The sequence below is a fragment of the Cryptotermes secundus genome, unplaced genomic scaffold, assembly GCF_002891405.2.
Source record: "Cryptotermes secundus unplaced genomic scaffold, Csec_1.0 scaffold428, whole genome shotgun sequence".
Lineage (NCBI taxonomy): Eukaryota > Metazoa > Arthropoda > Insecta > Blattodea > Kalotermitidae > Cryptotermes > Cryptotermes secundus.
In genome coordinates this window covers 506,801-533,982 of record NW_019720711.1, presented here as the reverse complement: position 1 = coordinate 533,982, position 27,182 = coordinate 506,801, and the positions used below count along the sequence as shown (strand labels likewise).

Sequence of the window (27,182 nt, the reverse complement as noted above, 5' to 3'; positions counted from 1 at the left end):
TTGTCCTCCAAAAATCCCACTTGACCAGACCCAGGATCGAACCCTGGCCTCAGCGATGGGAAGCCAGCGACTAACCGCTTGAGCTATAGCTTGGCCAGATCATACAATAACTCGGAAGAACTAGGAGTAAATAAAATGATAATATTAAAACGAATAATAAAATATTTCTACATTTGTCTTTGTGCTTACTTGACCTCGACACTGGTTGAATGTGAGTGGTCAGTTTCGTGCCCCTGTCACTCTACCCATGGGGAAAGAGCCCCGATACCCATTGGTTAAGAGGGTGGGTGGACCTCAGAGATGGTCTGGAAGACTTGGAGGAGAGAAAATTCTTGAGCCTAGCGGGACTCGAACTCCGACCCCTCAGTCGTCCAGCCAGTAGCCAGTCGCTATACCGAATGAGCTATCCCGGCTCCTATTAAAATTAATAATAAAGCCATTTATCATGTGGATAAAGCCATGTGGATAGGGTTGATTTAGCTCCTGATACGGCCAAAGAACAGGCTCTCATAAAGAAGGTAATTTTTCTTATGTTCAACTGTCGGAAATTTTTTGATTAGGTAATCGACTATTAGCTTCTTAATGTGAATTTTTCTTCCTGTAGTTAGTCAGTTGGCGAGGTAGCTTACTATATACCAATTCGATATAAATGAAATTGCGAAATTTCTTAGTGCAAGTAACCAGTAGTACGGCCGAACTTTTGAGTAAGAAACCCTGAATTCTTAACCTAAATGTTTTGTCTATCCCATTCGCATTGGTTTATTTGGAGCCTAAGTACTGACACGTAATGAAGCACCTGAAACTCATATAAAAGAAAATGTTCAGCTAAAAACGCATTAACAGAGAAAAAGTTCTATTTAAGCTACGTGACTTTACGGAATAACAATCAATATCTGTAATAAAGGAATTATCAAATTTTGTTAATCATGTCATTGGATTTTTTTCAATTGACCTAATCCTTCCAGCCGCACTATGGCCCTGGAGTCGACTCAGCCTCTAACAGAAATGAGTAGCAGGAACTAATTAAAAAAATTTTCCTGGGGAGTAAAGCGCGGCTGGCGCGTAAGGCTGACAACCTTACCGCCATCTTTGAGCCGATTGTCTAGATAATGTGGGACCCTCAACGTCTCACAACCCTATGGGCCTTCACGGCCTGTTACAAGGATAGCTTTACTTTTTTTTTTATTTTATATTTTTCTTTAAAGCTAATAGAGAAAGGTTTCGTCCTTCCTATTTTTGTTTTCTCGAAGGTCACAACCTTAGACTTTAGACATGCAACAGGATGAAATCTGTGAAGTATCCTTAAAGTTTTTCGCACAGTTCTGCCGAAAAAATTCTTTTAGTATCAGAATTCGGTATAAGTACATAAATAATGATCATAATTTCGTCTTAAACAATCAAGGGTTCGACTCTCTGTCTTGAACAGTTTCAAATTAAGTACGAAAGAATTAAAACTTTCTGTTATTATTATTGTGGTTAATTTGTCAGGAGGATTCTGTTCTGGTCTGAGAGGAAAACATCAAATCTCTTGACGTCTTAAAATCATGGATTGTTTTTGGCATATTTTTCTTAATTTCCAAGAAAATGACTTCAAATTTCATCACTTTCATGTTTATGTGTTTAAATTGATTTATTTCCTTTAAGCTTGGCCTGCACTGCATACCATTTTCCTCCACTCTATTACTTAAATGTGTTGACATCAAGTACGAAAATTCCACGCTTCACAACTTACACCCTCCTAGACATGAACACAGGTCACGCTGATTTCCGATACTGCCTGTTTGCCAGACTACTATAGGCTTTCTTAAAATTAATTTTATGGCGAAGAACACGTCTCACCGCATTCGCATAAAATATGACGCTTCAGGTTTCCATACATCTAACAGAAGTGTGCTGTGGGTTGCAGCAGTGTAAGGTCCAGCGCACTCCGCACTGGAAAATTGTGAAGGGATAGGATGCAGATATCTTACTAAAATTTGCTGTCTCTTAAGCCAGCATTTTGATCCTAATTGAAAGCTAAGTGCCAGAGAAGTGATACTTATGGAGATGATGATGATGATGATGATGATGATGAATGCTAACCGAGCAAACTGGCCCAAGGTCCACTTTCTGATCTATATCGGAGTGACGCCCCATTCTAACCTCACTTGGAGCACCGTCTAAAGTGATTGAAGCTTTTAGTGACTTTATTTTCAGCCCCACCAAGCAAATGCTGTGATAATACCTGAAATTAAGCCACGACCTCTCCCTTTTTCGTCCTTGCGTAAATAATTTGAAGGTTAAAGTAGTCTTTCTCAACTGGTGGGACGCGTCACACTGATGGAACACGTAGGTCGGTTGGAAAACATTTGAGGTCTCGAAATGATAATTCATTTACACAAGATTCAGTTTCACAGACACCTGCCTGCATTCCAAGAAACTCTTTCGCTTTTCTGTGGAATGTTGCGCTATCATTTTTCTTGAACCCATTTGAGCAATACTACTGAAGGTTATTGCTAACATGACTAGAACGAAATGCTCATAGGTTAATTTATGTAATGAAATGTGTTAAGAAACTATTTATCAGTCTTAAAATTCATAATAACTCATATTAATGATTAATAAACTTAATACTGTCACGTATTTAGGAGTGACTATAGACGGGGTTTGGATTGGTGCATGGATTTATCGACCATTTATATACACCACACGGAACTACAAGCAGTTACAGCGCCACTGCTGATCGCCACAATTCACAGATTACGTCAGCACTCACTAAGCCTTTACCAGACTTCTGTGTCTTCATAAACCGTTCCCTAGCAACGGCTTTCAATAGTAGAGATTCTTCAAACTCACGCGCTCAGATTCTATCTTCACAGGTAGAACTCAACTCTCAACTAACCGACAACTAACTATAGCGCCATCTCTTCTCAGTCTCGCTTGCAGAACTCAAATCCCAAATGGCAACCCTCAACTTACTCAGAGTATGAGTCAGAGTTACTTTACGACTGGAGGTTTACCGTCAATCAGTTCGTCTTGGCGACAAGCCCCTTGAGACTCAAAAGCAGTAATTTTACTTTCCAACTGAACACTTGTGGTTATAGTCCTTTTGTAACATCCTCTCTGACGAGAGGATGGGTCTGTCGTTTACAAATGCTGTTGGTCCTCGACAGTACAGTCATGCTCATGTTCGAGTCCCGCGGGACTCATGACCACATTTTACTGTCTCGGCTCCAAGACTCCCCACACCTGGAGGGACAGGTCCCCTTATTTATATCTTCGAGGAACATGGCGGACCAGTAATACTCCAGGCACTGGGTTCTTTTTCGTCGCCTCCTACGACTAGCAGGGCTACCGTGGAGGTATTCGACCCCGCCTCCACACGAGATGACTCACTCAGCCGGCCTGGGATCCTCGCTGTAAACTCCCGGGGCGAACCCAACATAGAACATCGCCTCCAGAAATTTTTCTATGGACGTTCCAACATAGAACATCGCCTCCAGAAATTTTTCTATGGACGTTATCGGATGGTGCCTAGCGATAGCTCGCATATGGTTTCCGCCGGAACATGTTTACATAGCCGTTGATCAAAAACGTCCATTTGTTTAATCGTCCATTGCATAGCAACAGCTGTACTCGTATGTTTCGAGGTCTTTGCCTAGCAGCGGGTCTATACTTGCAAAGAGAATCTTTACTTTTACTAAGTTGGGACTATTGTTCTCTGACAAAGTGACCGGTGGGCGGCCAGAAGCAATTGGTTAAAGAATATTCCACCTCTTTTTCATTACTTGAACTACAATTGCTTTCCATAGACGCTATTATAGCTAACGCCATTCTCTTGATGGGCAGCCCGTAGCCTTCAAAGCATCGTAATGGGTTAATCCGCCTTAATACTTCACCGCTTTTTTTGCGGGAGCGCTCTAGCTATGCCCTTCAGTCGCTCTCTGACAGTCACTTTTTTGTGGTACTGATGATGATGCAGGTCATTTCTCCACGGTGGAGCGACTATAACAATGAATTCCCTATGATGACAACACTGGCGTGACGTCACGCACAGCCTCTGGGCGTTTCCAGTCACCATAAATATGCATAGAACTGTCCAGGAGGATGTGGCTCTTCATCGGCCTTTCTGTGGACTGTTAATGACTTCGCCATTTTTGGGACGGACAGCTTATGGTTTCGTCAGATATTCAATATACAGTTAATCAATTTTGATAAAATTCGTTATGGATATCATGCAATTTGAAGACCCCACACACAAATTAGGGAAGGAATTACATTTGCATGATGATGTCATGAGACTAGATTTTATTATTAAACGATAAAATTAGTTTGATAATTTTAGTCTTCAGACGTGAACCACAACAGTTTTCTTATTTATATATTTTAAAGTGATGCTGAAACCATAGGTTGAATTTCAGTAGACTACAGCCGGCATAGCTAAGTCGATATAGCGACTGGCTACTGACTGGACGACCGAGCGGTCGGTGTTCGAATCCCAGTATGGTCAAGAATTTTCTCTTCTCCACGTTGTCCAGATAGGCTCTGGGGTTAACCCAACCTCCTATCCAAAGGGTACTGGGGGCCTTTTCTCCGGCGATAAAGCAGCGTGAAGCTGACCACTCACCTACAACTAGTGCCAAGATCAAGAAACTGTGGATCTATACATCCACTTCCCATAACATTTTACACGGCGCACATAGACCTCTTCGTAATCACTGCTATGAGAACCCCAAATCTTACATAATATCGTTTTGTCTTTTCATATATCTGAAAAGCGTGTTTAGTTACTGCGAAATGACAGTCACAAATCTCTGATGATGGGTGCAGAGACAGTCTCCAAACAATTGGAAATTCATTCCATAATGACGCAAATTACAGCTGGTCTTAAGGGAAGAACCATTACAAACGCTTCAAATCTTGCAGGCCTGATTTGATAATTATTTAATAATGATCAATGCCACAATATTTCTTGCAGGACCCTACAATAGTCACTTCGAAATTACCCCATCTTCTCCCGATAAATTAATTACGAACCCCTGTATTAAAACACTTTTTAGTGAGCTCTTGTTTCTTTGTGCAGCTGGCTTATAATCATTAACAAAAAAAAAAAACAGTTGTAACTGTATACTCTAATTCCGCTGCCTGAATATGACGGCTACAGGACTTTCGATGTTTAAGTGAAATTAGATATTCAAAGGGGCTGATTCGACATCACTAGTTTACTTTCGAAATAGTTTATTTATTGGTTAACAGCTGTAGGAAATATTTCGAATTAATTTTATATAATTGTTTCTACTAGACAAAATCAAGTAACGCTGCAAAGCCTTAATTTTTTTTAATTCGTTTGGGGCGGGGGTGGAGTCCAACTAGGTCCACTTGGCACGGCGGCCACTGATGGCCTATTGTAGCCTGTCACGGGTGATTATGATGATGGACAATTTGGTGGAATGAAGATTGGCAGGAGCAACCGAAGTACTCGGAGAAATCACGCCCCAGCGCCACTTTGTCCACCACAAATCCCACTTGACCAGACCTGGGATCGAACCCGGGCCGCCGCTGTGGGAAGCCAGCAACTAACCGCTTGAGTTATGACGCGGCCTAAAGCGCCACAAGAAGAGAAAATCAGCAGGCAAGACCATTCTTCTCACTTTGAGGTTTTAAATATTCAAACGAGCAGTCGTGGCCGAGTGGTTAAGGCGTCTGACTAGAAATCAGATTCCCTCTGGGAGCGTAGGTTCGAGTCCTACCGACTGCGAAACATTATTTTTTCTCTTTTTTTTTTACTTTTATTTTTATTTTTAATTCACGGCGTTTATAAAAAATATATTAGAGTTGCAGACGAAAAGAAGAGATTTGAAAGATTTTTAAAACGTTACAGCCCTTCTTGAACGTTCATCATATTCATATTACCGTGACTTTCTTCGCAAGTATCAAGGTTCGCACCAGAGGCATCCACTGGTCCCTGTCCCGAGCCGGATGAATTCAGGCCATAACATCACGGGCTCCTTCTGTAAGACCGGTTTTGATGTTATATCTCCAAGTGATCTCTTTCTTTCAGGATATCCCATTAAATTGCTGAATATATTCTCATTATTCCACCAATTGCACCCTCCACGGTTTATCCACAAGATAATATTGGTGAAGGATTCAACGGAAACAATTAATAAATAAACCCAAATTATCTCTACGTAATTTCTTCTCTCTAAAGAGTTACAGTAGGACGAAGGCGCCGCATTTCGGATATGCACCTCTTCAGATCCAACATGAGCACTGCGGTGGTGTCCACAGGACCTAACATCTCCTACCCGATCAATTTCTCAGCACTGGTAGACTGGACGTTGAAGCTTCGATGTTGTTTTACTGTCAGCATATGTGTTTCTGCTAATTCTGATACAACATTTTCCCTCAGAGAGCCAAGGTTTCGAGGCCATACGTGGGATTTCCATTGTTTTCGAAAGATTCATTTCCCTGTTATTATGCCTAGTTTAGGTTAGTAGTGGATTGCCTAACATGGCTACAAGTTTATAGCATTTGAAATTCGGAACCTTATTTTATATAGTCTTGGTGTTTTAGTAGTTCTTAGGAGGCTGCCACTAAAAGCATGACTCCATGAGACGTGCAGTGCGTTCTGTAAAACACAAGAAAATATGTTTTCTGAAATACTTACTTGTGTGAGTGTTGCACTCGATGAAGGGTCGAATTTGGTTTGTAACTCAAAATGGTTTTCTTTGACCGCCTCTGTGGTCTAGTGGTTAGATTTTCTGGCTACAGATCCAGATTTTCTGAGAAGTAATGGGTCTGGAGCGGGGTCCACTCAGCAACATGAAGATAATTGAGGAGCTACTTGAATGGAAAGGTGGCGGCTTCGGTCTAGAAAACCTAAGTTAACGGCCGTGGGGATTCGTTGCGCTGATTACGCAACACTCTCTATCAAGTTGGCACTAACTTCGCCGACAAGCGGCGGTCGTTCGGTCTGTATAATTCGCTTGTTTTGTCTGTTTGTAGTAGTTCTCTTTGTATGATGATATAGCTTGTTGAGTTCTGCTGAGAAGTATGTAATTATTTTGCAAGTATTTCTTCTTATAATGGAAATGAACATTTTTACGTATCCTAGACCCGTGTTTGTCTTGTTCTTTTCACTGTCTTATGGTTCTTTTTATGAATTGTATTTCCTAAAAAAAATGTGACCTATTCGAAATAAGGAACCAACCCTATCAAAAATTAGGCTACCGTTCTTTCAGATCCTTCTTTTACAATTGTTTGGCTTTTATAATTTTTCCCATATATGTTGCATTTGAAATCATAATAAGTACCAGTTATTACGCTAAATGTATTAAGCTATCCGATCTCAAAAATGTAATACTGGTTCATGATTCTGTCAACAAAATGTATGGCTTCTACCATAAGTATTCGAAATATGGCGACTTTACCCTAAAACATGACTGCCAATTTCGAAGTTCCTTAAAGGAACCGAGCATTTCAGCATTCTTGTTAGTTGTCACGATTATACAGAGTGCATTCTTAGGCGTACTTAAGACGGTGCACAGCGGGGGGGGGGGGTCAGTTGCCGAATGATCATGGAATATACAAGACAAATACTGCACGATATGCCCTTAACCATCGATACCTGTAATAGCACAGCTGGTGCTGTTGCGCTCCGTTATCCTGGTTGTCATGGAGACACTTACATGACGATTGTAGCAGCGTCTCTATGAGGCAGAAAATGTAACACCTGCAGCACACGCAAATGCAGGCCTCCCACGGTCTGTAAAGACATGGGCCAATAAAAATAGCACAATTTCAGCTGTAGAATGAGGGATTGTTGGAGAAAATTACGCAAAAACGCACGAGAATTGCGATTGTCGTAACCTGTCATCTTCGAAGTACTTCCTAACGATCAATCTTGTCCATCCCACTGCTCATGGAGCGGACATAAGGTTCCGGATCATCCTTTACGAATCAAATTTTGTGAATGGCTACTCACCAACGGACTGCTGATGAGCTCTTTTTAAATAATATTCTGTAGACAGACCAAGTATGTTTTACGCTTGAGGGCGCGTTCAACGTCCACAAGAATCACGTTTGGGCAAGAGATTATTCTCCCCTTGTCCACGAATGTGGGTATCAAGTCATCTTAACGTCAGAGTTTGAGCTGAACTGTGGGGAAAATTGCTGCTGGTCTTCCTCTGTTACCAGAAAGGTTGACTGCATAAAGATATCATGCTTTTCTGGGAACTGTTCTACCGGGACTACTTGAAGATGTGCCACTAGCTGTGAGGCGGAGGTTGTGTTTTAGCACGACTGAGCTCCAGCGCGGTATGGGAAAGATATCAGGCGGTGGTTTAACGTGTATTATCCATGAAAGTGAATTTGACGACGAGGCCCGACTGTATGATTATATAACTGCTCGGTCACCGGATATAACTCAAATGGATATTTCCTTGTCGGGACACCTGAAGAAGCAATTTTATGGAGTCCCCACCAGGACTGTCGCAGATCTCTTGGCAAGATTTCAAGCAGCTGCGACAACGGTCGATGCCAACACGTTAAGACGTCTTTTATGGAAAGTCATGCGACATACTGCCTTCTGCCTTGAAATAGATGGAGGCCGCTTAGAACACGTATTCTAACTAAGAAGCGTCATGGTTTGATCATGGATTGATCCATTTGTTGGTGATATATATCTTGACAACCGAACGTCAACAGATATATGTAGTACAATATTTTCAAATTGTATTTAAAAAGATTCTCACTATGGAGAACGCGCGTGAGATTTTTTCTTCACTCTGCATATACGAATTTTGTTGCCGTTTAAACAACTGTGAAATGTGTTCACCTAGTAAATATATGTCTTCCGTCTGATTGTCGAAATAAACAGTATCAACCAAATGGTATTCGTAACAAAGATTTGGTTTTTTTTTTGTGAGACAGGAAATTCATTTTTAAATATCGTTCACACGAATTGTACGCTACAAAACTGTAGGAAATATCTGCGAAATTCTCCGTAACGTACTCGGACAATACAGATAGCCGTTCATATAGAAGAGTTACTCGCTATATTCGAAGCAATATATGGAGACATTCTGAAAGCTGTTCATGAGTCCAATATTTGACAATGGAATGGCTGGGCTGCTAGTTATTTCGGGACGTTTGCATGAAATAGGGTGGTTAAATAACGTACAAAATTAACTGTATAATGGAGGGGCCGACAAGTCGCTTCCCCAATTAAACCAGACCAAATGAGTCCATTGAGCTCGGCCTTCCTTGCACTGTGTTCGGTGCTGCCATTAAATGCATTTTATTAATTACGTAATTGCATTTTAAGAGACTGTAGAATAGTTCAGGATTACACGTCGCTTCAGTGCGAATGAGGATTCTGGTTCTGTACTGATGGCATAATGTAAGAGTGACCTATGTCAGCATCGTTTAAAAGAACCTCTTTCATGCTAGTGGGGTGGGACTAAGTCCCTTGTACTGCGGCCACTTCTGGCCTATTGTACCAGCCCCAGATGATAGGTGAGGGTGATTGTGGAGCAGTTGGTGGAATGAAGATTGGCAGGGGAAAGAGAAGTACTCGGAGAAAACCTACCCCAGCGCCACTTTGTCCACCACAAATCCCACTTGACCAGACCCGGGATCGAACCCGGGCCGCCGCGATGGGAAGCCAGTGACTAGCCGCTTGAGCTATGGTGCGGTGGGAAGCCAGCGACTAACCGCTTGAGCTATGGCGCGGCCCAGGCGAACCGTACTACCACCATCTCCAAGATCACTCAGATGCTGTAGATCGAAGAATCAAAAGAAACATCAATCGATCTATTGNCAGGAAAAGTGATAATGTGGTAGTTTTTCCATTTGCTTTCCACACTATTGACCTATACGGTAAGAAATTTTGCCTTGCAGATGGAGGGGGTAAGCATTTCTGACAGTTCTTTCGTCAGCTCAGCCTACTTCTGCATGGATCCATCATTGAGAAAAATTAATCCACAATTTTGGGTACTCTTTTGTGATTTGACGGTGGCTGTAATTTATTTTCTCTTTCGTTTTTTTATAATTACACCCATTGATATAAGACGCTGATTAATAGAAGGATAGTGCAGTCATTACCAGTCTGTTGCGTGGCCAGAAAATTGTTGAATGTATAATACGCAATATAGTCGATTATTTGTAGTTCTGTTCTACAAGAGCTTAATTGGATGTACATTTTATTAAATAATTAATTATTTCTTTAAACCTTTACTGTAGCATTGAAATGCCTTGATATTTTATTTTGAATATTCATATATTTTGGGAAGCTCTATTTACTGCCTCTGTCTCTCCATGTTATTACTGTCACTTGTGACGTCACGTGTTATGTAACGATAGACATATACGATCTACTCATTAAGGGTGGTGCATTAGGGTAACAGACGACTCATGATCTCACAAAGCGCCAACAATTACATTTGTAGTTAAGTCTAAATGTAATGTATATTGGATATGTCATCACACACGGCCTGGAGCCGTTCTAGGGGCTACCCAGTTTACAGTTTTTATTATATCATCTTCTGCAAAGCCCAATAATTTTCTTTCGTGACAAATAAAGCATACTTGGAACGTGCATTTTACTGCAGCATATACATTCAAAACTGTGAAGATGTTTGCTTCTTTCGTTTCGATGTTTGTTTATTGCAGATCGGAATTGTTTTTCTGTATATGTGTATTAATGCATTGCTGCTCTCAGTACCACAGAATATTGTCACGTGTATATGTGATTCATACACAGATTCTGAATTGGCGAACCGATTTTTTGAATATTCACACGTCGTAACTACAATTATAACACTCTTAAATTTACTGTAACTATAGCACATAAAGCAACGTCTTCAGCGTCTGCTCGCTTGGTAATCCAATGGATCTTGTAGGTTCTGTAGTCTCTCGAATTCTTACTCTCTCCCGTCTCCTACACTTGTTTGAACGATGCCTGTCTCTTGAAAGGACACTGATTCACTTCTCAGCTGGCCTCCTTGCATATCTGCCAGGCGACTGGGATAGGAATCACCTCCTTGAAAAGTTCTCTTTCTGGTATCCATGGAAATTTATTGCCACCAATCCGTTGTTACGAAAGGTGCATACTGAAACACTGACTACTAAGCAACTTCAGTTAGGCCGCGCCATAGCTCAAGCGGTTAATCGCTGGCTTCCCACTGTGCCATAGCTCAAGGTGTTAGTCGCTGGCTTCCCACCGCGGAGACCCGGGTTCGATCCCGGGTCTGATCAAGTTGTATTTGTGGTGAACAAAGTGGCGCTGGGGCAGGTTGTCTCCGAGTACTTCGGTTTCCCCTGCCAATCTTCATTCCACGAAATTTTCCATCATAATCACCCGGGGCAGGTACAATAGGCCAATCAATGGCCGCAGTGCCGAGTGGACCCAACTGGACTCCACCCACCACTAAACGAAAAAGCAACTTAAGCGCCACTGTTGACCGCGTTGGGAAAGTTTTACACTTGCTATCTAGACAAGGATATCTTGTCTTCTATTTGCTGTAACGTGCCAATATTCGTTGCCGCGGGAACATGATTACCGAGCAATGAACGCCAGGCTCCGACTCCACTACTATGGCTTTCAGGCGTCATGTCACAATAACTCCGAGTGAGAAAAAATCGGTGCATTATGGACTGGACAGGATATAATGGAAGCGATAACGACTGGATTTGAATTATTATATTGTTGTCTGACTGCAGTGACTGAGGATAACCTTTACAATATTAACCAGGGAAGTCCCGAATACGAAGCAGGTTTGCGAGAAATATCTTCGGTGAATCTAATGTCGGAAGCGTGTTTTATCACAGACGACACAAATACGGTAAATTTTAAAACACTGGAAACCGTGTCGAGCAAAAGGTCAAGATCGTAATGTTTCGTGTTACGTACAATGTACACGCTTCTTTTAAAAGACTGTGATGAAATTCTATTTTAACTTCATATTAATTAAGGTTTATAGCTCAGTTGGTATAGTGAGTAGACTACGGGCTGTAAGACAGGAGTTGGATCCCCGACAGGGCAAGAGATTCTTATCTTCTCCTAAAGGTCCAGATTGAATTTGGGGTTTACCCAACCTCCTATCCAATGCGTATCGGGAATTCCATCGCCGAGGTTAAAGCGGCAGGGGCATAAAGATGCCCACTCAAGCCCCTCTAGTGCCGTAGTCAAAAATGGGGGCCCTGTACCTAGAGTCCCTCACACGTCTTCGTGGCGTGGTGCTCATCTACAAAATTTGGTAGAGGAATAAATTTTTTAATCGGATGAGGACAAACATTTATTTCACTGCACTCCGCACCAACAAACGGGCAGCGAAATTCAAGGATTATTTTGAAAGATGAAACACACGGACAGACAGAAGCCTTCGTTATGTATATTGAGCAAAGGAGAGGGGGTAATAATTAAAGCAGTCTTTAGAATATTTACTTAAATACTGATTTGGTTCTCTACAATTTACACGAGCATATCTCAGCTGGAAACAGTGACAAAAGCGAGATTCATACAAGGCTCGGCTAATTGCTTAATGAAACAATTAGAGCTCTGGTAGAAGCAAAAGTAAAATCGGTTTGCAAGAAGAGACGCGGGGGGCGGGGACAGTGGGACAGAGAACGAATGGGAGTGGCAGAATGTGTTCGTGATACAGGACAATGTGGCAGTTCTCTCCTCTAATTGTTTTAAATTCTCTCCTTAATTAGCCTCCATTATCATGGACTATAGACATTAACTACATAAAAGAAGTTCCTTTTTTCTTCATTATTTCGCTGAAGGAAGAATTCCTAAAGAGAACCACTTTATTAGATTACATCGTGTGTGTAAAGTGATTTATACATATAATTTAAGGAACAAATTCTTTCATTAATTTTCTACAATGTGGTAGTAATTTTCTTCATTAAAGATGGACAAGATTCAGATTTTCTGCATATTCAGCAAGTAACTTATCAGTAGTAGTAGTAGTAGTAGTAGTAGTAGTAGTAGTAAGGGGGCACACGTGAGTAGTTGGTTGAAGCACTGTGCTACAAGACGGAAGGTCGCAGGTTCGAGTTCCGATGTGGTAGATTTTCTCAATTGACCTAATCCCTCCAGCCGCACTATGGCCCCGGGGTCGACTCATCCTCTAACAGAAATGAGTACCAGGAATCTTCCTTCGGGTAAAGGGCGGCCGACGCGTAAGGCTGACAATCTCACAGCCGCTCACCTCTATCTGTGAGCCTATTTTCTAGAAAATGTGGAAACCTCGACATCTCACAACCCTATGGTTCTCTATGGCCTGTTACAGGGATAACTTTCCTTTTTTTGCCTCTTTAGTAGTAGTGGTAGTGGTAGTGGTGGTGGTGCTGGTGCTGGTGGTGGTAGTAGTAGTAGTAGTAGTAGTAGGTAGTAGGTAGTAGTAGTTACTCTTTTCTTTGCCACCATGTCAGGATCAAGACTCATCCCACAAGTAACAGCTAACTACCAGTATTTATTGTCATATTATTTTAAGACACAAATGGTATTCAAGTTGACACCCATCTGCTTTCAGGTAAGCTTAGAATATCGCAATGCAATGGATTTCGAAATATTCGCCGAAGCTGTTTTGGGAATGTTCGTAGTCACTCGTCAGATATTTTCCTACAGTTTGACTTGGTTCATCCTGGTCCGTCACATTAGCAATAGTTTTAAAAGATCATTAATGCCGTCCATTGTGATTGATAAATGTTGTGTTTTTTAATTTTTCATCCATTACATGTGTCCGTCGTTTCATGTTTCAGCCAGAGGGTGTGAACTTAAAATGTGGACATTATGAACTCGAGTAGCCGTTACTCTGGGTGCTGACGTAGAAACTTAAATGCAGTCATGGTTTATCACTAAAAAAAAAACAACAACAATTTTGGTCTTACTGTTCAATCATTCAAGGTTCCGAACAACAAACTGCACAAACGAATCACAGAGTCTCTCTCAAGATTAATGAATTTCTGCACAGAAATTGTCTTATTTGATCGCAGTGTCAGAACTGCTGTTGTCATATTGGCAGGTCCCAGAGACAAGCTAGATGGTGTAGCTTTTCGTGTCAAAATTTCTTTGGACGCTTTTCTACGTAAGCTTCAGATTTGTCTCATTTTTCTTATGAAAGTATCGCCACATCCCCCTAGACTTCTTTCTTTTCCAATAGATTTCATATTACCGAAATTTTCACGTAAGTGATTTGCTAAGAACACCACATGCAATCTACGGTTTCATATCCTGTAGAATGATATTTCAGTTCGTGTTCTGAATAAGAGCACTTTTCTGGGTAGGGCACACCATATGCTCAATTTCAATTCAATACGAGGAAACGACCATTATTTAGTTTCAATATCATGCTTGCGAATCACCGGCAAAGCTCTTAAATTTATGCTCGCACTGAATCAGCCATGGCCAGCTGGCTTACCGAGAGAAATGTGTCATTGCTACTAGTGCTAAGAACGACTCAGAATCTCTCGCTTACTGTTTTTTTTTTTATTATTGCTGGTGGGGTGGTACTAAGTCCCTTGTACTGGCGCCACTTCTGGCCTATTGTACCAGCCCCAGATGATAGGTGAGGGTGATTGTGAAGCAAGTGGAAGAATGAAGATTGGCAGGGGAAACCGAAGTCCTCGGAGAAAACCTACCCCAACGCCACTTTGTTCACAACAAATCCCACTATACCCGACCCGGGATCGAACCCGGGCCGCCGCGGTGGAAAGCCAGCGACTAACCGCTTGAGCTATGGCGCAGCCTATTAGGTTATTTAGTATATATGCTTACGTATATTAGATTTATATGTGTACGGGCCGCTCCTTGTGTTGATGTTGTAGCGTAGTTGTAGCATTTCAGTTTAGACTATATGTTTTGGGGGTATGTTTGTGTAGTGTCGAGTGGTGTGAGGTAGGCAGGAGGATACTGTGAGTGGTTGATTAAATGGGGAAGGTGTGAGGTTATTTGGTGTGTGCTTTTACTAGAATGTCGAATATGGGGTTATGTTCTTCTGTAAAAGTATCGTTCATCTCGTAGACTTTTCTTCGTTATGTTATATATATTGTGACAGATTGAGCAGTTTCTAGGAGACACGTTCAAACGAGAGAGTATCCAACAACAGAAGGGTGTCCGTTATTGGGTAACTGACAGATAAACAAATATCACAGCAACGAATGCGCAACAGTAGGTTGTCCATTGCTAGGCAATGCATGGGTAGGTAACTGAGAGATAAACACATATCATAGCAACGAATGCGCAACAATAGGTTGTCCATTGCTAGGCAATGCATGGGTAGGTAACTGAGAGATAAACACATATCATAGCAACGAATGCGCAACAATAGGTTGTCCATTGCTAGGCAATGCATGGGTAGGTAACTGAGAGATAAACACATATTACAGCAACGAATGCGCAACAATAGGGTGTCCATTGCTAGGCAATGCATGGGTAGACGTACCTGACAACAATACATGATATCCGTTGCTGAGCAGCGATGTGTTTTCTGTGGATGGTCCCCGCCGAGTCTACGTATATATGGAACAGTGAAGACTCTTCGGCAAGATTCATCAGGAAGACCTCGTTCAATGCAGTCCAATAGTTGATGCGTTAGTATAATAACGAATTGTAGTTATGACGTGTGAAATTATCGAATAAATCGAGTTATCGAATCCGGAACCGATTATATACTGTCGCGTTACCAAGACACACGTGACAACTTGTGTCAGAAGTGGGATTCAACAGGATTCGACAAGAAGACGTCGATACAGGAGAAGACCAATCTGTTTGTAGTTCCTCCTAGCGTACTTATCCAATGAAGCAGCTTCGTCTAAAGCCGCAAACCCAGTAATTATTTGTCACGGATGCCCTGACACGTAACAATATAATATCTTTCTAATGTGTTGAGTTTCGGTCCCTTCATTTCTATATGTAACACTTTCATGGTTCGGTCCATTGGGTCAAATTTATCTCCAGTTTTCAAAATGTGTTGTGCGAATTTAAAATGTTGTTTATTGGTCCTGATAGCATCTATATGCTCTCTGTAGCGAGCTTCGAATGCTCATCCTGTCTGTCCGATATATTTGAATGGGAATTCAATGCATTGTACGTAGCTAGTATATACACTCAGGTTGCATATATTTCCTGGTATGCCTTTAAGTTTCAAATGGTGTTTGATTGTATTATTCGTCTTATAGGCGATTTTAAGGTTTGTGTTCCGAATTAGTCACTTCTACCACCAGAAAATCATGTCAGCACGTACCGGTCACAACGTTTTAAAGAGATTTATCACAAAATATTTCATTTCCATTTTTGTACAGTTTTAATTCTTAGGTTTTAAGCTTTAGTTTTAATTTTAAATTTTAATTGAAAGATTCAATTTATGCATTTAAAAATTCTCAAGAGCACAATAAGAATCCTTATTTGAAGAATTAGATGCAAATAGATGTAATTCAACAACTGAGATTTGTATCATACGCCTGATGATGACCCAGTATAAGGGTCGAAACATGTAGCGTCAATACAAACAAATGTTGATACAATATTTTGTTTTTCTAAATACAGAATATTGTTTTGTATACTGCAATACTTTTATATACATTTAGATACCATATTTACGACACACAACAGGATGCATGCTTTAAGAATATTCGAAGCATATATAAACGACAGGAAAACACTAGGATATATGCAGAATGTAGTGAAAGTTTGCCCTGTTTACGCAACTGAAGTAGATGACTTGATGAACAAAACGGATCCCGCTATCAAACAACAGAATATAGACACTGTTTCTACCCTGCCACGCCTCCGGGGAAGCAGTGGTTGCCATTCTTTGAAATAAATTAAGCATTGGCGAGATACATTTTCGTTGGTGACCGACTGTACATGTTTCGCATCAGGTATAATTAATTTGCAATATTATTGTTAATTTAAATTACTCTTGAATGAAACTCAACTCCTCCATAATGATACAACAACATGAATTTGCGGTATTCGTTAACGAGGAGGTCTCAGTACTCCTATTTCATTTGTAACTCAGCCCTCTAGTTGTGGTATACGGTAATATTATGAAAGGTGTCTAGGTTCCTAAACCATTCTATAACAGCCGGTTTTATCCAAAATTAAGTTAAATATATTTGTTATGGAGATTGTGTAAATAAAACTATCAATTAATTTAAGGATACGGGAAATTAATAAATAGCTTCAAGAAGTATAACCATTATTGATAAGTTAATAGTTAACTCAATTTTTCAAAAAGTTAATTTCCAATCATGAAACCTGGTCCTCCATTCTCGTGTTCACAACGCCCCTCAGCCACCCCTATCCTAACCCAGATGAAATCCAATTTATATTCTTCCAACCTGTTACTTTCATAACCAAATTAATGTTAAAAAATATACATCTAGAGTTATTTGTAGATAAAATTATAACCAGTAATAATAATTAAAAATAGATACAAAAATATAAATAATAAAGGAAAGTAACACCAAAGCTACTGAGTAAATTCAATACTAAAGCAACATGTAATACGAAATATGAGTCAATCAATTAATTATTAATTCACCGAAACCATCTTCATTGTTCAAAGGAATGGAAGTTTTGACCTTTATATTACAAACCATTCTAAAGAAATTGTAACTACATTTGTGTATCCATATTGAAGATCTTTATGTGCAATACCACGATTTAAAATTTGAATACAGGTGTCATAATAATCAAGTTTTTCTTTTCGGTTTGCTTCTTCTAGTTTTGCTATTCTAAGGTGTTATCTGATTTGCCTGTAAATATAATGTGGCATTAAAAGAGTTTTCAGTAACATACTTATTTTTATCTGTCTGTCTTTCTATCTATCTATCCATCCGTCTGTCTTTCTATCTCTCTATCTTTGTTCCTATTGCTCTCACTTGGAGCGTAGGGCATCCGTGATACGCTTCTTTTTACGTCAGTTTCTTAATCTTAGACAGTCGGTAGGACGCCCTGTACGGAGGATGAGCCCGTCTCGAAGCCGCTACCTACACAGGGCAACACAAAGACAATAAACGCAGACAAACATCCATGCCTTGAGTGAGATTCGAACTCACGATCCCAATATTAGAGCTGGTGAAGACATTTCATGCTTTAGACTGCACTGCCACTATAATTGGCTATTTCTGTTTAACTGCTTATTAATTTCTCTTTGCCAAACATTTGTAGCTTTCGTGTTTGTCTTATGTGACGTGTTCCATAGTGGAAGATCTGTGTCCTATTGTATTGTTAGCTTGGCTGATTATCGTTAGGCCTCAAACATGTAGCACCATCTATTGTTCCAGAAAGAATTCTAATCATGAAATCTAGAGCCATGTCAAAGAATGCTTTACGTTAATCTCTTAATCGATTCCATTTTTGTGTACATATTCAGAAATGCTCTTTCATATTCATTATTTGGCCTTTCATTCTGAAGTCCATTTGCCACGATCTGATTCATATTTCATGTCGCTGTAAATGAGTTAATAAACGAATTTCGTATATTGTTTCTTCTCTACTGCTCTTTGCATATACTAATATGTAGTTTTTATTCAAGACAACGTTTCGGGAGTGGATTCTGTCTCCGTCTTCAGGTAAAACTTACTCAGTTGGTCCCAGTGGATAGAACCAGTCTCTATCTCCGGAGGTAGGGACTAGTTCTATGGATTATGCCCATTTGAGTAGGTTTTTACCTCAAAATGGGGATAGAATGCATCCCAATCCGTGTTAGTCCGTACCTCCGGAGATAGTGACTACCTCTGTTGATTTGGCCCAACTGAATAGGTTTATACCTGAATACGGAGACAGAATCCAGTCTCTGAAATATTGTTTTACATTAAAACAGGAAGATAATATTCAAAAACACAATAATTGTATTAATATACCTTCGTCACAGACTTTTAGATCTATAATTATAGATCTAAAAGTCTCTGACCTATGTCACTACATATTATAATATGTAGTGACATAGGTGTATGAATTATTACAGTCAAATTTGTAAATACTTGTGTTTTCGTATCCGGTGGAGGCATGTGCCATGCGAAATATATTTCGGATTTTATTATTAGCTCTGAAGGCTATTTTCATCTTCTTGTGACTTAACATTGACCGCCTCTGTGATCTAGAGGTCAGAGTTCCTGGCGACAGATCCAGAGGTCTGGGTTCGATTTCCGGTACTACCAGATTCTCTGAGAAGAAGTGGGTCTGGAACGGGGTTCACACAGCCTCGTGAGTATAAATGGGGACCTATTTCAAGGAAATAGCGGCTCCGGTCTAGAAAACAGAAATTAATGGCCGTGGGGATTTGTTGCGCTGACCACGCAACACCCTCTAAGCGCTAAAGTTGGCACTAACTTCGCCGACAAGCGGCGGTCGCTCAGTTGGTAGAGTTTGCTTGCGAACTACAGCCCACGGAGTTACTTAGCATTGCTTTTCATAGTGCACTCACGTAGTTACTCGAGGATGTGAAAATGTCCCATTCTTTTTTGATTTCTTGAAATTTCTTACCTGTTACTTTTTTCATTATTCCTTTATATGAACTTATTTGTTCCTCTTTATGACCACAAGTTATGCAGGGGCTAGGATTATATTTTCCTTTTTATCTGTCTCTACGGCCCCATTGTGCTGTATCGTCTGATTTTCACAATCATTTTATAGACGGTAGAATATTTGGTTGTGTGATCAGCCCGTCGCAAGGCCGCTAGCTAAACACAGAAGAAACACCCACACATACCAAACATTCATAGGTGAGATTCAAACCCACGATCCCGGCCTCCAAGCGAGCGAAATCAGTACATGCCTTAGACCGCTCGGCTGTCGTGACCGGCAGAATTATATCATATTATATTATGATAGTAATTAATCATTTTTTTCAATTTCTCTAGTGAAATATGCCTAGAACTTGTAACTGCTGGTTTGGCCGCGCCATAGCTCAAGTAGTTAGCCGCTGGCTTCCCACCGCGGCGGCCCGCGTTCGTTCCTGGAGTCTCGTCAAGTGGGATTTGTGATGGACAAAGTGGCACTGGGACGGATTTTCTCCAAGTACTTCGGTTTCCCCTGCCAATCTTCATTCCACCAAATTCTTCATCATCATACTCACCCGGGGCAGGCTACAATAGGCCAATCAGTGGCCGCAGTCCCGAGTGGACCCAGCTGGACGCCACCTCCACTAAGCGCATAAATATACTGCTGGTTTCCTTTGTATTCTTTATTATTAATAGATTGTTTTCACGAATGGTTTGATGCATTTGCTTAGATCGTGTTCTATACCTGCAGTCTCAAATCTCGTGTTCCTCTCCTGTTGCTAGGACCCTAGTTTTGTCTAGGAGGAAGACATCTCACAGCGCTGCCAGTTTCCTCACATAAACTTCCCTTCTTCTCGTATTTTAAATTGAACCAAATATTCCTCGTTAGGGATCGAAGAAGTAGAAATTTTTTATTAAAAATAAATGCAACATCATGCCATCAATTTCCAGACGTCACTAGACGAGTTTTTACGTGGGTCTACATAAACTTTCCCGCAAGGTAAGAATTTTAGTGGAAGCCACGTAATGTAAAATATGTGACGTGGAAATTGTAAGCTCGTAACTAGAATTGCTGCAAGCGAAAGACGCTTGTTAAGGTGTTTGCTGACGATAGCCTCGTAAGTGTCTGTCAGTAACTCCTGTACTAATATGGACATCTCTCCATTATTTTAAGCTGAATATCTAATGCAAGTAAGAAAAACAAGCATATCCGGAGACAATTAAGTAACCCAGTATCATCATCATCAGTAATCTGTCAAGACGACAGGTCCACAGTCTCTTCCAAAGCAATTCCTCCATTTAATGCGATCTAGAGCTTTCTCCTTCAAATGACAGTATCCTCTTCTGTCCCCAAGGTCATCCAGCATCTTCTTACGTCTTCTTCCTCGTCTTCTTGTAAAGTATATAGTTTAGTATTTTTTTATTGCTAGTGGATTGGGACTAATTCCCTTGTACTGCGGCCACTTCTGGCCTATTGTACCAGCCCCAGATGATAGGTGAGGGTGATTGTGGAGCAATTGGTGGAATGAAGATTGGCAGGGGAAACCGAAGTACTCGGAGAAAACCTACCCCAGCGCCACATTGTCCACTACAAGTCCCACTTGACCAGACCCAGGATGGAACCCGGGCCGCTGCGGTGGGAAGCGAGCGACTAACCGCTTGAGGTATGGCGCGGCCTAGTTTAGTATTGGTATTGCATATGAGTATTATAGTCATAAAAGAATTATGGTGATTGTGAACTTGGTTATGTGGCTCAAGATAGTGGAAAATTTCTTGACCAATCCAGTGACCATTAGCTTCTCAGGATTCTTCTGTGCCCCACAGAGTAAATACACAGCTCTGATTGCACAGTATGTCGAATACAATGCGTCACGTTTTGTCGCGTCACCGGACCGCTATTACGGGCATTAGCTATCGCTGTAACAGTCAGTGGAGACTCACAGTGTTTTGAGACACTGAGGCTCCCACATTTTCTAGAGAGTCCGCTCACAGACGGTGGAGATGTCAGCCTTACGCACATGCTGCCGTTTATCTCACCTCCTCCGGGAAATTCTTGGTACTCATTTCTGTTAGAGGATGTGTCGACCCCAGGGCTTAGTGCGACTGGAAGGATTAGGCCAATTGAAAAGTTAAATGACCTCATTGGGAATGGAACCCGTGACCTTCCGGCTTCTAGCATAGTGCCTCAACCAACTACGCTACCGCGTGTCCAGCTATTTCGAGCATTTTACCAGCATTTTATGGAACCCGAAGGTTCATTATTGTGTTCACAAGAGCCCTCCACTGGTCCCTATCCTGAGCCAGATCAATCCAATCCATAACATCCTAACCTATCTGTCTAAGATCCATTTTAATATTGTCCACCCACTTACGCCTTGGTCTTCGTAGTAATCTCTTTCTTTCTGGCTTTCCCACCAATATCCTGTATGCATTTCTCTTCTCCCAATTCGTGCTACATGCCCTGGCCACCTCATCCTCCTTGACTTGACCATTCTAATTATACTTGGAGAAGCGTACAAGTTATGCAGTTCCTCATTGTGCAGTTTTCTCAAACCTCCTGGCACTTCATCCCTCTTCGGTCCAAATATTCTCCTCAGCGCCCTGTTCTCAGACTCCCCCAGTCTATGTTCCTCCCTTAATATTTCGAGCATCGTTGATTGTAATTAAAAATATTTGAAAAGAAAATGTGTTTCTGCAGTTTCAGCATTACCCCTTACAAACAGACACAAAGACATGCAGTAGGCGTACTTTTAAATTCAAAACGGTGGGTGCTTGAAGATAACGAAAATTTATTATTTACGGACACGAAGACTTGCTTGATATATCCGTCAGAATTACCTGGTTCGATTTCGCTCCTGGGAACTTTTTACCATGGTGTCAAAAATTGTGTTCTATGTTTGTGGGAGGTTAGTACACAGGCAAATCCCAAAATTTATGGATTTGTGGGTTGGGGCTATGGAAATGAACAGTATTTTGATACGTAAGAAAGGGATCGATAAGAATACGTTGAGTACACTTTCTCATTTACAGTTGATCTTGACGACGTTACTTTGGAAAAGAAATCCATTGTTGCTCTGCAGGTCACAGACGGTAGCTGAATACCGAACAACAACGAAATCTGCTTGACTGGTNTCTATGATTTCTACCAGTCTCTATATCCTGCCGGTACTGGTTCTTACCATCAGTCCCGCCCAGCCAGCGAGACCGGCTCTACTAGCTGAGAGGTATCTATAATGCTTCCCCCATCTACAGAGGTGTTAGAGACTGCTGTTGGGCGGGAAACGTCCGTTAATTTGGCTCAGTGACCTAATTCTAAGTTTAGTGTTTATTTAAAGAGACCCTGCTTTTGGAGCTTTGTTTATATTCACCGGACACCAACTTAATGACGCGAGAACTATTGAATTTCGAATATAAACTAGATTCAGACTCTAGTGAGGCGGACATTCCTACAAGTAAATTATCCATCCATCTATGCAGGTATACAGACAGACAGGCAGAGAGACGGCAAAGAATTTTCACTCTATCATGTTTCGTGGGGGAGGCAAAATATATAAATTCTTCCAGTCTTGAAATAAATTTTTGCACCATCACAGTATCTTTTCACGTACATTACGTATATGAGAAAACAAATGTTCCACATTTTTCAATAACATGTTCTAAATATGCTACCCTCCCTAAATGGGACACACTTATTGCAAAAGTGAAAGATATGAATTTGTAATACCCACGTTCCTTGTTATCCTTTCCTCGTACGCAAAGCAGGAACGTAGAGCAATGTGGAAATATGTTGGCAATTGAATGATGATTAACTTCCAGTCACCCTGTAACATCATTTTCCCATTTCATCGTTGAAAGAGTTTAAACAACACAAACAAAATAAAATTAAAAATTAACCTGCCGTTTTAGCTCAGAAAAGAAAAAAAATATGACGTGATGTAAAACGTTTGTGAAAATATTTGGAATCAACACATCAAAATTAATTTTAAAGGCTGGATTTACTCTGTTACTGAAACCTTGTCGACTAGAGTAATCGAATGGAAAACATCCACAAACTATCATACAAAACGGAGGAGTGAACGCTACGCTCACTTGGCCACTGGAAGGCCTTGTCCTGTGTCCATATCAGCTGTTTGTAGAAAAAGAAAACATTTATCACGAACTACTTGCCTCTTTATCTTTTGCACACCCGCAGAGAGTGGAACGCCCCTCTTTCATGGGCGACACCGGTATTCTTCCTAGAAGTCGCCATTTGCGACTGGGCGCTCCGTAGCCACTCGGTGCCTGGCGCTGAAACATGGGGTGCTTTGCCTTGTTCTTCGACACGTTGGTAAGTGTTCCCTGTGTCTCAGGGTCTGAGACATGAAGTAAATAGCTTAGACTAGACACAACAAAATCAAGAATGCATTAATGTGGCCTTCAACACAACACTTTGTGAGTAAACAAAACTAATAAAAACGTGTTAATACTGTTTTATTTTCTACACCATTATATGTTTTGATCGGTGTAATCATCAGGTGGTTACAATAAGTACATGACCGCCATCACCGAATTGTTGGACTAATGTAGATCCGTGTTAGCTAATGTTGTGATTTAAATATTAATTTTATAAATTTTGAATATGTATTTTTGAATTTCTTATAATGTGATAAGGTTGGAAGTTGATAACTAAAATATTAAATAGTAAATTGGATAAAAATGATAAAATAAAATAGAATAGAATATATTTGGGATGATTGACGTAAGAAATTTCGTCGTGTTTGTTCGATGTTTGTGTCTGACAATAAAAGTGAACTTTTGTATGTATGTACGTATGTGCTTAGTAATTATGTGATATGGTATGGGTAGTTACTTGCGCCTTATACAGTTGTGTGAAGAACATACCAAAAATTTAGATATTTAGTAATTAATTCAGGATGTAGGCTAAAACGAATCCGTATTGGTCCAACACTTCAATGATGGCGGTTATGTATTTATTGTAACCACCTGAAGATGACCACATTGGTCGAAACTTGTAGTGATGTAGGAAATAAAACAGTACTAACATGTTAATATCAGATTATTTACTAACAGATTTTTGTCTTGAAGGCCACATTAATACCCCCTTTATGATACACAACAAAATGCAAACTATAATAACAATAGTGCCAGATGGGTCCTAAAACAGCTACTTAAAGATTGGTATTGAGCTAAGAATTATAAATAAAAATCGCTAATAAATAAGATAACACACCAAAAGTATCAATAAACACAGATAGAGTTTCATTTACAATATGCAGATTTACACATTAACACTTTAAATTATTATTATTATTATTATTATTATTATTATTATTATTATTATTATTATTAAACTGAAAATTTGTTTTCATCCGACGGCAGTGGTACTACAATAAGACAACAGACAAATAACACACATAAGTACGTTCAAACAAAACATAGCAAATACACTTAAACATTAATAGAAAAGCACACAAACATTAGTAGAAAAACACACAAACATTAATAGAAAAACACAACATTAGTAGAAAGTTAACATAATAAGTAGAAAATTAACATAATTTGCGGAACACGGGAAAGGCCAGGACTTCTTTGAAGACTCTTTGAGTTCCGTTCCATGGAAGATGCTACCTTCTGTTTCGCTAAATCATGATTCCAGGTGACAGTCAATTTAGGACATAATTTTCGAAAGGCTAATAGCTGGGATAAAGTAGTCGGTTTAGCGACTGGCTGCGGGCTGGACGACGGAAGGGTCGGAGTTCGAGTCAATAATTTTCTCTTCTCCAAATAGTCCAGACCGGCTCTGGGGTCCACCCAATCTCCTATCCAATGGGTATGAGGGGATCTTTCCCCGGAGGTAAAGCAGTAGGGGTTTGAAGCTATCCACTCACTTTCAACTAATGCCTAGGTCAAGACAATGTAGATCTATACATGCACTCCCCCCATACACCTTCATGGAGTACTGCTTAATTCGTTGAGAACAGGTATAACTTATCTAGAAGGCATCGGCTAGTTCACTGCTACACGTATATTTGTTTTCAGTTTTTTAGTGTTTGTTTATTTACTATTGATTCCCTTAATGCAGGCAATTAATGTTTGACAACGAGACTGCTGTTTCTGCAGCTAGTAGTAGCACTTGTGAGCTGCCGTCCATTAAGAACGATGGTTGTCTTCTTCTGCTCCGTCTGCACGTTATAACCAATGTAGTTTTTGTGTTGCCCAACATGTTTTTACGTTCCCAAATGAAAATCACGAGGTAGAACAAAAATATAAACGCGTTTCTGTAGACCAAGTAATAATTGTAAAACAGTTAAAACTAAAGTTCCAGACAGAGCATGTGCAACAAGCTATTATTCTAGTGTTATGTGATTTAAATAAGTAAAGAAGGAGCATAGAGTTAAGAAGAATAAGAACACTAAAGATAATACAAGCCGGTCACGGTAGCCGAGCGGACTAAGGCATGTACTGTCTTCACTCGCTTGGAAACCGGGATTGTGGGTTCGAATCCCACTCATGGCATGGATGTTTAGTTTGTGTGTGTATGCGTTTTTCTATGTTTGTGCACAGGTAGAGGCCTTGCGACTAGCTGATCACCCGCCTAAGGAGTCCTACCGAATGTGTAAGATCTAGAAAAACCGAAGTGAACGGAGAAGTTCATGGAGGTAGGCCTAGGCCCACTGGGGCTGTAGTGCCAAGTGAAAAAAAAAAGTTGATACAAACTGTATTTTTGCATTACTATTATACTGGACAATCGCCAATTTTTTAATTATACTTGATGTACGAGTAGATGACGTCTATTGGGGGAGCTTGATTTGTTTTCCATAACAGATTTTCTTTATGCTTAGAGATTTGTTACTCTTAGTTAGTTAGTTAGTTATTTAGAGAGGGTGGGTTTCCCCATGCACCGCGACCAGTTTGATCTATTGTGCTTCCCTCTATGATATTCTACCAGTCTCTTTACCCTACCGATAAATGGTGCGTACCATCAGTCCCGCCGAGCAAGCGAGTTCGGCCACTTGCTTAGCGGTGTCTATAATGCTTCCCCCATCTATCAGAGGCCTTAGAGACTATTGTTGGGCGGGAAACGTCCTGGAATTTGGCTCAGTGATTCCCTTTGGGGATATGAGGTTCTTTTACGTGCCGTAAAGTTACGACACGGGAAACACAGCTTAAAGTCCCTCCCGGAGGACTTGTTCCCTGAATTTTTCCCACCTTTAAAAATTCGACGACCTCCGCCGGGTATTTGAACCCGCGTACTACGAGTCATGAGGTGGGAACGTTACCTCTAGACTACGGAGGCCGCTTTTTGTTACTCTTTGTAGCTTATTGTTCTTTCTTGAGGAAAGACAGGAGGCCTATGACTTGGCCATGCTGTCTGTTTATATACCTATTTATCTCTGAATTTCAAATTTAGAACCAGTTTATCAAGTTTCAGAAAACCTGGTAAAGAAATTATTATCATTAGGGTTCCTCCCGCCCCCGCACTTTGTGTCGCCTACAGACTGTCTGAAAACAACATGCAACGTGCGGGGAAACACGAGCTTGTGAAGGAGAAAGACATTAATTAACGCCGCCTCTTGCATGTTCCTGAAATAATAGTTCGTAAAAGAGCTTCGTAAAATATGCACCATCTTTGATATTGGGTTTTCGGACTTTATCCATCGTCCTGGTTTTTAAGATAACTAAGA

General features: G+C 40.6%; 2 protein-coding genes and 1 non-coding gene across 4 annotated transcripts in view; all 3 read left to right on the top strand.

Moving 5' to 3' along the window:
- The window catches only part of LOC111871804 (probable glutamate receptor), a 276,486-nt gene that overhangs the window by 68,026 nt on the left and 181,278 nt on the right, over window positions 1-27,182 (top strand). The gene's annotated exons all lie outside the window — the stretch shown is intronic.
- LOC111871814 (neuropeptide CCHamide-2 receptor) overlaps window positions 1-27,182 on the top strand; it is a 166,955-nt gene that overhangs the window by 136,174 nt on the left and 3,599 nt on the right. Inside the window, exon 2 of the mRNA XM_033754442.1 lies at window positions 23,690-23,824. Within this exon, the coding sequence (XP_033610333.1) occupies window positions 23,792-23,824 (33 nt within the window). The 5' untranslated portion in view covers window positions 23,690-23,791. The remainder of the gene's footprint in view (window positions 1-23,689; window positions 23,825-27,182) is intronic.
- Trnas-aga lies at window positions 5,656-5,737 on the top strand. Its single transcript has one exon. It is a non-coding gene; the product is annotated as a tRNA-Ser (tRNA).